The sequence below is a fragment of the Malurus melanocephalus genome, unplaced genomic scaffold (genome assembly GCF_030028575.1).
Source record: "Malurus melanocephalus ecotype Western Australia unplaced genomic scaffold, MMel_1.1 scaffold_570, whole genome shotgun sequence".
NCBI lineage: Eukaryota > Metazoa > Chordata > Aves > Passeriformes > Maluridae > Malurus > Malurus melanocephalus.
The window spans coordinates 390,194-405,239 of NW_026623802.1; the positions used below are offsets into that span (position 1 = coordinate 390,194).

At 36.1% G+C, this 15,046-nt stretch overlaps 1 protein-coding gene across 8 annotated transcripts in view; it reads left to right on the forward strand.

The window, feature by feature from the left end:
• EFR3A (EFR3 homolog A) overlaps positions 1 to 15,040 on the forward strand; it is a 75,216-nt gene extending 60,176 nt beyond the window's left edge. For 6 of the 8 annotated variants that reach the window (XM_057382492.1, XM_057382493.1, XM_057382495.1 and 3 more), the window contains 8 exons: positions 81 to 212; positions 698 to 765; positions 2,001 to 2,128; positions 6,706 to 6,794; positions 10,007 to 10,055; positions 11,128 to 11,231; positions 11,841 to 11,890; positions 13,114 to 13,709. In XM_057382492.1, coding sequence (XP_057238475.1) covers positions 81 to 212; positions 698 to 765; positions 2,001 to 2,128; positions 6,706 to 6,794; positions 10,007 to 10,055; positions 11,128 to 11,231; positions 11,841 to 11,890; positions 13,114 to 13,219 — 726 coding nt within the window. In that variant the 3' untranslated portion in view covers positions 13,220 to 13,709. Of the gene's footprint in view, positions 1 to 80; positions 213 to 697; positions 766 to 2,000; positions 2,129 to 6,705; positions 6,795 to 10,006; positions 10,056 to 11,127; positions 11,232 to 11,840; positions 11,891 to 13,113; positions 13,710 to 14,893 lie in introns of those variants that run through there. The other 2 variants (XM_057382491.1, XM_057382496.1) reach the window with 2 other exon arrangements.
• Positions 15,041 to 15,046: the final 6 nt, after the last annotated feature.

Consider the following 15,046-nt stretch of genomic DNA (forward strand, 5'->3'; position numbering starts at 1 on the left):
ACCAATGATAATTTTGATTTTCACATATTCAGGACAGCCGGTTAATTTTGGGTAACATAATGCTGCCTCTTCTATTTCAGGACATGGCCATCATCAATGAGGATAATCTGCCAATGTTTCATCGTTGTGGTGTCCTGGCATTGGTTGCAGCGTATCTAAACTTCTTGAGTCAGATGATTGCAGTTCCTGCCTTTTGTCAGCATGTCAGCAAGGTAACACATGATTCAATAATTCAAGTCAATTAGAGCAGTACACAATCTACTGTAAAATCAGTGAATAACTTACGCCAAGTAATTGCTCGTGGTGTTAATCGCCCGTATTTGTGTCCGCTGACATTGTTCTTGATCTTCTGTCTCTCATGGCATTWCTTGCTGACTCTTTCAATTATAGACAGAATAGTCTTCTCTCAAGGTACAGCATTTTTATTTTGCTTATTGTGCCATATATAATGGGCCAAATCCCCATCTGGTATAAGACTTTACAGTCCCACTGTCTTCAATAAAACAGTATTGACATGCACAAGAACAGGAGAACCAGATTTTTAATATAAAGGGTGAGAGCCACGGTCTCTTTCTTTGGTTAAATGAAATCCTAAAAGTCTCATTTGTGCTGAGATGGATATTAGTGGTGATCAGCCACTGAAGAAAACAACTATGGAACTACTGCATTTGTTTTGACTTGGGTTTTTTTTTTTTAGGTCATTGAAACCAGAAGTGTGGAAGCATCATACTTTCTACCAGAAACAATATTCAAAGACAAATGCGAGTAAGTAGATACAAAATGGGAATTAGTGGACAGTGAAGTCCCTGTTTTGCTATTAAAAATCATGCATCATTGAAAAATGCTACATATGTGAAAAAAAATCAGAGGTTTTATTCTGTTCTGGATMGGCAGAAGAAACCCAAGCATTAAAGGCATGTATACTTACAGGGGAAAAAAAAAAGTGACTTTCAGACTTTTTTATTGTAGTCAGAGGCATTTATGCTTAATAGGATGCTCAGTGTGCTAAAGCAAAACAAATTTTCACTGAATCACAGMATGGATGAGGGTGGAAGGGATCTCTGGAGATCATCTGGTCCAAGCCTCCTGCTTCAGCAGGGTTGCCTGGAGCAGACTGTGCCAGACCACAGCCAGATGGCTTTGAAATATCCCCAAGGATGGAGACTCCACAACCTCTCTGGGTCGCCTGTGCCAGTGCTTGGTCACCTTCACATAAAGAAGTGTTTCCTAATGTTCAGCCAGAACCTTCTGTGTGTCAATTTGTGCCCATTGCCTCAAGTTGTGTCCCTGAGCAGCACTGGAAGGTGTCTGGCTCTGAGGCCTTTCCACCCTCCCTTAATGGGTTGTACACATTGATAAGATCCACCTTATTCTCCCTGTGCTGARCTGTCCCAGCTCTCTCAGTCTTCATTGGAGAGATGCTCCAGTCCCTTAATCCACCTTAGTGACCCTTTGGTGGTCTCTCTRATGTTAAAGTCCATGTCCTGGCAAGCCCAGCTCCTGACTCAGCACTCCAGGTGTTGCCTTACTAGAGCTGAGGAAAGGGGAAGGATCTGCTCCCTCAACTGGCTGGCAGTGCTTCTCCTGATGCAGCCCAGGATATCCTCAGTCTTTTTTGCCACAAGGGCACACTGCTGGCATATGACAAATAWTACTATTAATTAATCAATTACTACCAGTATTAGTATTAGTGTTGCTGTGCAGGTTTTTGTTTTTTTTTTTTATTTAACAGAGCTTATATTCTCTCAAGATGTTGCAGAACAGGTGAAGAGCATGTTTCAGATAAACAAGAAGTATTAAAGTAATCTAAAATACTGCAGCAGTTTTCAGTGGATTAGGAGTTTTAAGTGTGTATTCATTCCTAAAAAATTGACCAAGCTTTATTCCATCTAATAATTACCATTGACCTTTTTTGGTTGCTCACAGRCATTGGAAAAATATCTTACTTAGCCAACAAATACCTACTGGTAGACAATAACTTCAAATATGTATTTTGACAGTCTTCCAAAATCCTTAGAGAAGGATGAAACAGATTTGTTTTTCCTGACGAACAAGATTACAGAATCATTAGGAGGCAGTGGATACAATGTGGAGAGATTGTCAGTTCCATATGTGCCCCAGGTAACAGGTAAGTGATGATTAGTAGCAACACCACTTAGTAYCAGTTATTAAGAATGTTTTCCTAATGTTTTATGTGCCAGTGAAATGTAATGTGATTGCTTGGCAACAGAACCTAATCAGATCATTTTGTTTTGTCAAGATGTATTTTTTTTTTCCTTCTCATTAGTTACTGTATTATTCCTAAGAAGTTTCAGCTATTAGTCCTTTCAAGTTTTTCCTTAAATAAAGGAAATGASGCAGAAAGACCTAAGAACCCACTTTGACTCTTTTTAATGAAGTCTTTGCATTCAAAAGAATACCTGTGCTAACTTGATCTTAAAAATGAGGAAGGAATATACAAGTCAGCTTACTTTATCTTTGTCATGTAAACATTGAGTGAAAGATATTCCATCCTTTTGCCATATGGTCTTGTTCTGATTTATTTGCCTTAGTTAAATTCTCAGTGAGCAGATGTTGACTTAAGCAAGAATGGGATATTTTTCTCYGTCAGATACCTATCCAAGCGTAGTGTCAGGTAACAGGGGAAATAAAGTATTTATAAATATAATACAGTAATAAATAYAATAAAGTAATTTTAAGTAAAGCCTGAGGAAGGTTTGTGGGAGCTTGTGCTGCACAGGCTGTGTGAATAATGTGTGAAGGACTAGCTAGGATTGTATTTTTTTGGCTTTTAGTATATCTTAAACAGCCAGTTGAGCAACTTGCAGTATAAAAATTGAAAAAAATTGATTGAAGAATTTGTTTTCTTAACCATGTGTGTTTTGTGGCTGTATATAACTGGTTGCTATTGTAATAGACATGGGGACACTCAGCCCAAAGCATGACCATTTAAAATCACCTAGCAGAAAAATGTGATTTCCATGTTCTCTAGCTCACACATCGAAAGAACCAAAGCACACAGACAGTGAATGCCGGATGTGTTGCTGTTGCAGTTTGATTCAGGGACATTGCTGCTTGCTCTTGAATACCTCTTTTGGATAGTTGTTGTGGGAGGAATCGAATTGTCCAGACAGCAGGTGTGGTTTTACCTCAAACGCAAGCAGGCACACAAGTGATATGTTCCAACACAGCCACAGTGTCTGTCTTCAGTTGCTGGTTGCCTTCTTCTAAAAATGATAGTGTTCCTTATTTCTTATGACTTAATTTCCTCTGACATCTAAAAAACCAAATAATGTTACAATTTAGTATTGGCAGAAGAGGTAGGCAGCAAGTGAGGAAACATTACAGGCTTTGAGTGAATGAAAACAGAGTGAGGAAGACAGCCTGGTTTGAAATTTATATTAAGCCTCYTCTAGAAACTCAGATATATTTGTACCCAAATGACCTTGCTATGGTTTTCTTATATACTTTGCTAAAAATGCATTCCTACACAGGAAGAGACGTAAGTTCTGACATCAAGATTGAGTTTAGCTGCAAGTGTGTGATTATCTGCCTCTGCAGGTGATGAGAAATTGCCATATTTAATCCTAAATCTTAGCATATGTGAATCAGATGAGTTTGAGGGTTTTTRTAATCTTTTTGTAAAGAGCAGCAACCAAAACTTGTTCCTTGACTGTTGCTATTATTAGTTAAATCTCTGATTCTGTGGAAAGCTGAGCTTCCAAGGTTTTTGTTTAACTAAATCAGGACCAAGTGAATATTTTGGAATTCCTATGCTTTTCATTTTTTACTGCAATGAAATGTTTATATTAATATTTCTGCTGTTAATATTATAATGCTAGAATGTAGTGTTTCAAAAGAGATSCCTAATCTTAGTAAAAAATGATCCATTTTTGTATATTCATGTGAAATCTAGGYTTGAACCCAAAAGGCCAGTAAATATTTCATCCTAATTATTTCTACTATTTCCAAATATCAGTGACATAATGCTTAGCAATGACTTATAGACATAATGTTGTCATCCTGTCTTTGTTTCATGTGTTGATACTTCTTAACAGTTTGAAAGGCATTTATATCTGCAAATTTATATATATTTTTRTCTTTCTTACTTGGGGGAGGGAGAAAGCTTGGTGCAATCATTTTTTGTCTATACACATATATATGTATTTAATTCAACTCTATTTCCATCAGGCAAAAAACCTCATAAATGCAAACACAAGTCGAAAGGTAAAAATGAGCTGTAGGTTCAGCCTGCTCTCCTCCCTGTGGTGTGTCCCTGGATGTGCAGTCAAAAAGTCCTTTTAGAAGGCCTAAAGACCTTTAGGCCAGAAATTGTGTTGTACTTAGTGGACTTAGTGTTTCCTTACACTTTCTTTTGTTTCTCTCCTTGACATGCTTGTAGCAATGTTAGCTGCTGTGGGGTTTGCTGTTGTGTTTATCCATGATTTGGTACTCTACAATATGATAGTGTCATCTGTTTTGTTTTCCTGAGCAGATACTAGAGCCATAGGTATTATTTTTGTGATTATTTTTGACTAATTACTTCTTTGAGTGACACTGCAAAAACTTGCAGAACRTTGGAAGAAGCACCAGTTGTTCAAAGAATAATGATTCCTCATAGTCACTGACCATTCAGGCTAAGGACTGCACAAAGAATAGAGTCCCTCACCAAGGAAAAGAGGAATTTTAAAGGTCTTCTACTTCCAAGACCCCTGCCRTAGGCAGGGACACCTTCCCSCAGACCAGGTTGCTCAAAGCCCCATCTATCCTGGCCTTGAACACTGACAGGCAGGGGCATCCACAGMTTCTCTGRGCGAYCTGTGCCAGTGCCTCACCACGCTCACAGTCAAGAATTTCTCTCAATGCCTATCTAAATTTACCCTCTTTTAGTTTAAACCCATTGTCCCTTGTCAAAAGTGATGGATCCTGCTTGATSAATGGAGAGCTGCTGCCATTGTCCCTAGGCAGTGGGGCCAAGGCTCCTGGGACAGTCTTGGCAGGGGCTGGGACAATAGGTGTTAAGCCTCCACCACTGTCCCTGTGCCCCTGGGCTCTTTCATATGTGTGGATGAACATTGTACCTTACAAAAGAAAAAATGTCAATTTTCACAATTTTTTTACCTGCTAAATGTATTGAAATTAGAGACAAATCAGCATTTTTCATAGGCAAGTATAGTGAGGCATCCATTACAAAAATTAATTCTATCCAAAGGAGTCCCTAAAATGTATCTTCTGGTGGTTTTGTGTCAGTTATARAGAGAGCAGCAAGATGGCAGCAGAGATATGGTTTTGTAGGTGTTTTCTCTTGGGAACTGAGGTGCTTTCCTCAGATTTGGAATGTATTGGGTCATGTTACCAGTGAGCCGTCAGGGATTAAAAATTCAGTAAATCCTTCAGAATGCCACTTCAGATGCTCAGGGTCTCTAAAGAACTTGGCAAATATTAGTAGAATTCAGGTGTTTTTCACTAATCTTCTTTTACTGCCTCTTGATCTTAAAATGACATTTCATTTATGCRACTTCTGAAAGTTATTTCTGGATTTTTAAAAGCTGAGCATGTTCAACTCTGCTGGAATGAATTSTGTTTGCTCATGCTCAATATTTGCASTGCAAAAACACTTTGTTTTGCTGGAAGTGGTTTAAACAAAGGTTGCAGAAGAAAATGCATAAATTACCTTGTCATGGGRGAGTTTTACAGTCCTCCTTTTTTTACTGTTTTCAAGTGCCTGTAGGTCCTTCTATCTGTGCAGTGCAAGTCATCAAATAATAGCCAGGTACAAATAGCTTGATCTTGGCTAAAATCTGAAATGTGACATTGTAATTCATGGCTTTGTAAATGAGACACACAAAAGTCAGGCCTCTCAAGTCTCTGTTTGTCAGAGGATCCTCGTGACAAGTCTTAAAATCTTTTTTTACTGTTAATTAAAATCTTATGTTAATATATTAATGTTAAAAATGAGAAAACACTACTGGTGCATGGTCTCAGGACTGCAGTCACAGAAGGAAATTCCATCAACTGATGGATCCTTTACTCATAATTTCCTTATGCATTAATTAAATTTTTGTKCTTCTTTTAGTATCAGCACAGTTGGTCTTATTCTGACAACTTTTTAGGCCAGCTGGACCTGCTAAAATATTTGTAAGAAGTGAGAAATAGAGAGAATTTTTTCACCCAGTAGATTTTTAGACTCGCTGAATATGGTACTTGTAGCAACAAGAATAAGGAAGGATTGTTGTTCATTTCCATTCAGAAATATCTTTGTTTCTTCTGTCAGTGAATCATCCTKCAAGAAGCCCTTTTCAGTTTCAGAATATCCTAAAGTTAAAGCCTTAGGATTTCAATTTCACAATTAAAAAAATAAGTTCGCTTTTATAAAGGATTTTACAGCTACATGTCATGATGTGCTSTTATTTATTATGCATGTGAGTAAGATCTCATCTCAATTTTTAAAATTCTGGACTTTCAAGGGAAAGTTGAAAATATTTGGAATGGGAGGGGGAAAGAACTATAAAAAGGTTGTTTTTCTTCATCTTTAATAATTTAGAACAGTAACTGATCATTTTTCACAACAATTCAAATTATAAAATAGATGATCTTGGGTTAAACAGGCATATGGAAACAAATCTGCATCTGATGGGTAGAAATTTGACTGATCATGTTTCAAGTGTGTTATGCAAAAAGTGAGATAATTTGTTTTTGTGCTAGATGAGGACAGACTCTCCAGGAGGAAGAGTGTTGTGGACACAGTGTCTATTCAGGTGGATATTCTGTCTGGCAACAACRCAGAGGATAAGGTATGAAAATCACAGGTTATTTTAAAGCAGTATCATGAGTGGAGGGAGTGGGGAATGCAAGTGAAGTTTTCCCAGGAAGTTGAATATCTGATTATTCTGGCAATGTTAAATTCTTTGGGGAGTTGAATTTTTCAAGTTATGTGTTTGCAGAAATGTGTTGTCAAAGACACYGAGCTGATCTTATTGTATAAAAGAGTATTTTGTCACTCTAGTTTTTACAGAAAATAATGCAGAATATGGGTGKCAATACATTTATTTACATGTTGAACAACTCATATTTTATAAATAAGTATTCTAAAATGTTTTCTTTGCCTTTTGAGGGRTACAGTAAATTTCAGCATCTGTACCCCTGTATCATTTAAAGTGTTTGAGAGGCTTGTTCATCAGCCTGGGGCTGAGAGATGCAAGACTAGAGAGTTACAAACTAATGGGAGACCTGCTGTCTCTGAGTGGGACAGGTAAAGGCTAGGCAGTATACGTGCACCAGTGTCACTGTTCCCCTCCAGAAGAGTTTAACCAAGGACCAGGACAAGCATGCAGCTCTTAAAAGTAAAGGAAATGATAAAGTAGCAACAAAAAGTTCATATGTAGGGTACAGGAGCTGATGCTAATTATCCCTTCGGAAGACTGCATTATAATTAAAATTATCTCCCATCGTTTGACACTTCATTTGAAGTATTTCTTAAAATAATTTTCTACTGAACCTTTTTCAAGGTTCTGCTGATTTTTATTAACTATATTTCTGCTGGCTGCAAKGGAGATTAGCTGTTGAAATGGATCTATTTGTACCTCAGATGAGGTACAGATAATTCCTACTTCTTGGCATCTTCAAGCACAAACTGCCTAGAGGCATGAAGCCAAATATGTGGACTGAGTCAAGCTGAGTGTTAGTTAAAAATTCAGCATTAGCTGTAACAAAGGAGCAAGTTTAGACTGAAGTGATGTGTTTTGAATTCTTACTATTACTACTACTACTACTATTATTATTATTGTTGTAGCTATTACTATTTCTTTCTGCTGTGTGCTGATGATATCTCAGATAATCTTTAGTGTTCACTTCTTGCTTTTGTGCTTTAGCAAGGATACAGATAAAAGTTTAGGAGAAAGAATAAAAAGGTTAAATTAGTGAGATGGATCTCCAGCTTTCTGAAGCAAGTAAATGCTCCTCATAGGATTGGGGCTGTTTGACATTAATATTCTTTTTTAAAATCATGCATTATATGTGGTCGCATGTGATTGAACAACTCTCTTGAAAGTAGAATTAGATGAGAGAAGTTTCCATTTCAAATTTCGAATTATGCTATGTTGTGTCAAGCGTTGACACATAGACCTGTTTGAAGTGGATGTAGTGGTCGTAGATAAAATCTTTTTTATGGGTTCTCAGTTTAATGTGGTCCAATGTCTTGGATAATGAATTASTTTTTATCTCTTAAAAACAAGAATTGCATTAATCAGAAACAAAGGAAGCAAAGTATTTCTTCTTTACTGGCTTTGTGATGTTTGTTTACAAAACAAAGAAGAAAACTATTTTCTATTTAGCTGACTGCACCTTCATACCTATATATGAAATCTGTTTTTCTTGCTGTRTAAATTGGTAAGTGTAGCAGTCCACAACAGTCAGCAAAACTAAACTGGAAAAAAGGAAAATAAAGCTTTATAACTGTGGGGATTACCTACTTAAGTAATGGAAGTTTTAGGATGAATGATGTATGCATTAAGATAGAAGACTGTTTATCCATAAAATAGCTATTATTGTATACAATAGAAATTATACTGTCAGTGGACTCAGTTTTTTGTGGTGCCAATTCTGTTAGTGAATCCTCTTTAGGAAGGTGGGTTGTTCCAGGGTTATCCCCATTTATAAAATGAAAGCACTTGTAAAAGACAATGCTTCTGTGATCTTAATAACAAAGTATAATGCTGGGTAAAATCAGCAACTACTGTGGATGTTAACTATGACTTTGAAAGGCAGCCATAAACATGTAATGTTTACCAAATTGAATTGTAAAAAAGGTGATTTCAGAACCTGAATACCCTTGATCTGTAGCCATATCCACAAATATTTGACAAAAAAAGTTACACTTTCACTGTTTATTTATTAATCTTTATTTATTCAGAGGTAGAGAATACATGCTAATACAGTAAAACCTGTTAGAAAAGTATAATTTACAGCTGCAGCTCATTAAATAATACTCATGTTAAAAGGGAACAACTACTTCTGCTAGCTTATGCCTTTACAGCCAATGAATTAAGAAATTGAAAGGATTTAGAATCTTCTGATCAGGACAAAGGAACTTTTTATCACCTTACAGATCTCTTATTTTAAATCATACTAGACCATTCTAAACAATTAATGTTTATCAGGAAAACRAAAAGTGCTGCCTATTTTAATGTTGGAAGGATTGAAGTGGGAAAGTTCAAGCCAAGGAACTATGTTCAGGTGAACATTGTTCTGCCATCTAAACATTCTCCCCTAATAGCATGACAATGATTTTACTGTAACTATATTTACTGGTATAGAAACTAGGTGTAAAACCAATGGAAGCACTTTGGTAATTTTGCAGCACCAAGCCATTCCTGGTGATGTATTTCTGCAGCAGCAAATGGATATTCATATCATTAGATAAACACATTTTCTCASTGCATCAGACATAGCTTGTCATGAAGAGCCCTTTAACTCCAGTGTTGATGACGTAAGCACCAAATTATTTGGAGCCATAATGGTACAAAGTTAGCCTAAAGCAGTAACCATTTTCCACTCTGCCCTCCACTGTCATCTCTTATTTTAGCATCACATTGCTGGTAACTCAGCAAGTCTCAGGAAGTATTTGATGTTACTGGCAACAGATGTCTAAGAACCACTACTGAGATTTTACAATATAAAAACGCTGCAGTGTATCCCTGACCTATAGGACTGTTCTGCCAAAATTCAAATCTGTTTTTAAAGTATTGTTGCCATAAAGCATCTTGACTAGAATTAGAAAGTTTTCCTTTATCTCACTGGATAAAAATTTCCTCAGTAATTTCAGTAGCTTAAAAATGTGAATTAGTGATCCCCCTCCTGTCACTGAAAGTGCAAATAAAGGTATTAGAGCTGTGTAAGGCAGAATAGTTCTGGCAGCTTCAGCCATCAGTGTTTATCACATTCCTTATTTTTTAGAAGCTTATATGTTATATATGATGATTAAGGGGTTTTGTTTCTTTGTGCTTAGGTTGATAATACTGAAGAAATCACCTTTGAAGCTTTGAAGAAAGCCATTGGTAAGATTTATTACAGTTGTGTTTGTGCAGCATACTGTGRAATTACTGAAGAAAAAGGAGAGGCCAGAAGAAAATATTACTTTTATTTCTTTTCAGCTAGTAAATTTATTTTAAACTCCAGTTATTTATTTCTTAATCTCTGAAATTATATCTTGATAATATTAGTGAATTCATTTTCTGCAATTAATGGGACTGAATGAAAAGCATGTGGAAATGCCTGTCATCTGTTACATTTGCCCTATAAACTAAGCTGTAACTGTGAGATATTCAAGTTACATTGAGTTACTTAGGAAGTAACTTGAGTATTTTTTATATATTAAGATTTTCAGATCTTCAATTCATTCAAAAAAWAGGTTGTAAATTACACATGGTGGATTTCAGAAAGAAAGCCAGGTKTCCTTAAAGAACATTTTTCTGACAAGTGACCTGGCTATGAGAACACACAATTATCCAGTTCTTTTATTTCATATTACTATAACTAAWTGTTAATTAATGCTGTCCAGTCCACCAAAATCCTGTTTAAAATATGGATTGARCATTGATGTTTTAAACAGTAGACACAAACAATATTCTAAACAACAACTTAATCTGACAGTCTTCCAAGTGTACCAAATCCCTGATATGCATAAATTCATTAGATACTGGAAAATTCCAACTGCTTGTAGGTTCAGTCAGCCTATGGAGGWTGAAATGGCTTTTCCCAAATTCTGATAGGAAACTCTGGCCACCTGTGAGCATGCTGGTGGAAGGGAGGAACTTGTTTGTTTTCTCCTGAAGTTGAACCTATGTGCAGTAAGTGAGAAGTTCAGGCAATAAGGCAGACGGGAGCCTGGGTGTACATAATTAAAGGCATAGTAAGAATGGGGCAAAATTGGATCCTCAAATCATGTCCCTAAAATTTTAACTRCATTTTGCTTTAGGAACAATGCCAGAGAACAGGTCACTTGAGAATGGTTGCATCACTTCAAGCACAATCCTTGATCACTTCTGCAGTACACATTTGATATCACTTATATTTGATAGGCAAAGATTGCCATTAGTTTTTTATTTTTTTTTCTATTATTCTTTTAAGATAACAATGGACTTGAAGAACAGGAAAAGGAAAAAMGGCGTCTTGTGATTGAAAAGTTCCAAAAAGCACCATTTGAAGAAATTGCAGCTCAATGTGAAACCAAAGTGAGTTTCTGCAAAATGTTATAGATCACTGAAGGTATCAGTTTGGGCATTAATGGACATGTGCTGACTGAAGGTGATTTAAATTGTCATGTCACTGCTGCTGTTACTTATTCRGAAGTTCAGGGTTTTTTTCATCTGCTCTGTTATCAATTTGGGAGATTCCAATAATTTAAAGTCTGCTTTTGATGGTTCCTAARCCATTTGGAAAGGAATGGGTATCTCGTACATTCTTCACTGTAATGTTTTCTTTGCTGTCTTTGAAATCCAGGTTCACAGTCCATCATATTTCATTCTGGAATAATTGGAGCAATATTTAATCCGATCTATATTTTGGATAACTAAATGTATTTCAGGTTTGTTAAACAGAGCTCCTGTCTGCAGCAACAGAATTTGCTATATAATTCCTGGCACACAAGGACAGGCTTGCTCAGTCTCAAATGCATCTTTAAGGCTCAGAATCCTTACAGCAGTGAGAAAAGAAATTGAGAAGAGGTGTGGCCTAGATTTGGATGTGGCAATGTGGAATTCACTTGAGTGTGGCCTGGCACTTCCACAATATCAATAGGAGTTAATAATTCAATTTTCTTTTTTTTTTTTTTTTCTCCCTAGGCAAACTTGCTTCATGATAGACTGGCACAGATACTGGAACTCACCATCCGGTAAGGCTTTATGCAAGAAGAATATCATGATTGAAAAATTATTTATAAATCAATTGTGGCTATTTTCAGATGGTTATGTTGTAGTATTCTCTAACACATGTAGTAAGGAGAAAATAGTTGCCTTTACTGGATGCTTTGCTTTAACCCTGATAAGCATTTCAGCCTCACATAGCCACTGACTTAGCCCTCTTCAGTGGTATAAGGAAGAGAGTTGAAAGGGTAAAAGTGAGAAAACCCATTGGTTGATATAAGAACACTTTAATAGGTAAAGCAAAAATCACACATGCTAGCAAAGCAAAATAAGAAATTCATTCACTTCCCATGGGCARACAGGTGTTCAGCATCATCTCCAGGAAAGGAAGGCTCTTGGGGAAGGCAAATGCCATCACTCTGAATRTCCCTTCTTTCCTGCTTCTTTCCTTAAAGCTTTTACTGGTGAGCATGACWCCGCATGAAATGGGCTATCCCCTGGGTCAGTTGAAGTCACCTGTCCATCTGTCCCCTCCCAGTTTGTTGCCTATCTCCAGCCTACACACTGGCATAGCAGTGTGAGGAGCAGAAAAGCCCTTGATTCTCTGTAAGCTCTGCTCAGCATTAACAGGGCATCCCTGTGTTACCAACTCTGTTTCCAGCACAAATCAAAAAACATAGCAAAAAAAAAAATTAACTCTATCCCAGCCAGCCAAAACCAGGATGCTTAAAAAGAGTACTTTTCATCACTTTGATTTTCTTAGTATTTTGAATCTTTCTGGTGATGGATAATGGAGAATATCCAGAAGCCAAGTTATCATGTCTTGCAGTATCTCTGTGTCTATCAGTAGTATGGCAGGATACWGTTGTTTTCCCATTGCTGCATCTGGTTGAGAAAGTAATTAGGTATTAAGGACCCAAAGGAGAACATGGTGTTGTTACAGAGAGTGGTGCACATCATTATGTAAGATAAATAATATTTATTAGCAATAAGATGCATTTGGATAGTTCTGTAACATTAGAAATTGATGATACAGAAAAAAATACAAAAAATCCTTGGGGCATGATAATTTCATTAGAATTTCAGGACTAAGATAAAATGCTGTAGGTATTTTATTATTTTATGGTATACTGTTGATGTATATATGGGGGGGGGTAGTTTACTCTTGTTTCTTTGCTATTAGTGTGTAAAGTTACAACAAAGCAATCTATATAACTATAAAATCTGTATATTGGTTGTGCTTCTCACACAGTCCTCCGCCTAGCCCCTCAGGAACGATGACCATTACTGCTGGACATGCTCATTACCATTCTGTTCCAGTCTATGAGATGAAGTTTCCAGATCTTTGTGTGTATTAAGTGTCTTCTGAAGTCTGCTGGACATTATTTAGAGTAGAGTACAATAGAAAGAACAAGATGAGTTTTCAAATTTTATTGTTTATTGTATCTAACTTTAATATAATGATGGACATGAGCCAAATACAGATTACTTTAGCCAAATTCATGAAACTGTCTTGAATTGTTTTATTCTGTAATATATTTTAAGTTAGGTTTTTCACAGATCATGTTTCTTCATTTTCATATTTGATTACATGTAAAAGTCAGATTTAAAACTTGTCTTGCTATATAGGTAAATATTTCAGTTACTCTAGGAATTTGTATTGCTTCAAATTCCTTTAATTTGAGATACTGTAACTGAAAAACCTATTAAAGCTTTTTTTTKSYTTTTTTTTTGTTTGTTGGTTTGTTGGTTGTTGTTTTTTTTATTTTTCACTCCTCTCCACCTCAATTCTGTGTTGAACTAGAATGCTTTTGGCTTGCCTCATCTCATTCAATGTAACCAGTGGAGCTCCCTCTTGTTCATACTGTCATAGCTACTCAACTTGTTTGGGTTGGAATCTATGGAAAAAACAATACCTTACATGTGTTCAAATACAGTGAATGAATTAATGGACACTTGTTAAGTATTTTTTGATGCATCACATAACATGCTTTTTAGATAGATACACCCAGTATATGTCCTGTGTTTCTTGGTAAAAGTTAAATTTTAGGCTTTGCATAAGAGAGGAGAAATCTCCTCTTCAAGCACGGAATTGTGCAATATATTTMATGTCTTAAGATGTATGGTTTACAGACTGTACTTTTGAAAAGACTATAGTATTTTCCTGTCTGCATTAGTATAAATACAGGAGAGATATATTTAGTATAGAAGAAAATAATCTGAGGGCATTTTAAATCATAAATACTGAAACTATATTCTATGAGATTTCTCTGTAGTTTATAATAGCTTTTTAGTGATATTTTAGAAATTGAAAGAAAACTCAAAACMATTTAAAGATCAAGAATTTATAACATATATTTTCAAGCAAAAGCATTTTTAGAGATGCATCTCTGTGTTTGTTTTTGTTTCATTTCCCAAATCTTTAAGATAACTTTCATAGGTTTATGTATCTGAGCATATGCTRTTCAAATGTAAGTAAAGTAAAACTGGTAGAGTAAATCATGGACATTTGATGATAATTGTCAAGGCTGTCTTTATGACTAAATTCTGCAGGTAAAAAAAACAGCATTGATGCCATGAATAGTAACTTTGAAGTCCCTTAATCTGTCTGAATCTGACTGGAGCAGCACAAACATGAGTGAATGCTCTCCAATATCTATCATAAATGTAGATATTTAGTGGTTTGGATGAACAGTGAACATGAACAAAGTAACCTAACTTTAGTTAACCCTGCTTTGAGCAGGAGCTTGGTTTAAATGACTTTCAGRAGTCCCAACCTAAATTAATCTTTGATTGCGTAACTCAGGGTGTGAAGGGTTATTAGCCCTTCCAATTTGCTGTCTGTTTAAAGCATTTGCAAGCCCACTGTAAAAAGGATTTTACTGTACTACATATTCTACTGGACTACATTTGAAAGCCTGATGTGGCATGACATCAGAGAAATATCAGCTACTTAAACCTATGAGATGACATGCTGAGACTTTCAGAAGGCATTCACAAAGCTCAAAAGGTAATTGAGACCTTCTTTTCAGTTTAACAGTGCAATCACAGCTGTTAGTGGATGACGAAACAGCCCCTTATCTACAGCATTCCGTTGTGATTTTTACTGCTGCAGCGTATCAGCCTGATCAGACCACAGTCTACACATAAATAGGACTCTAGCTTTTAGTTTTCACTTTTTTTTT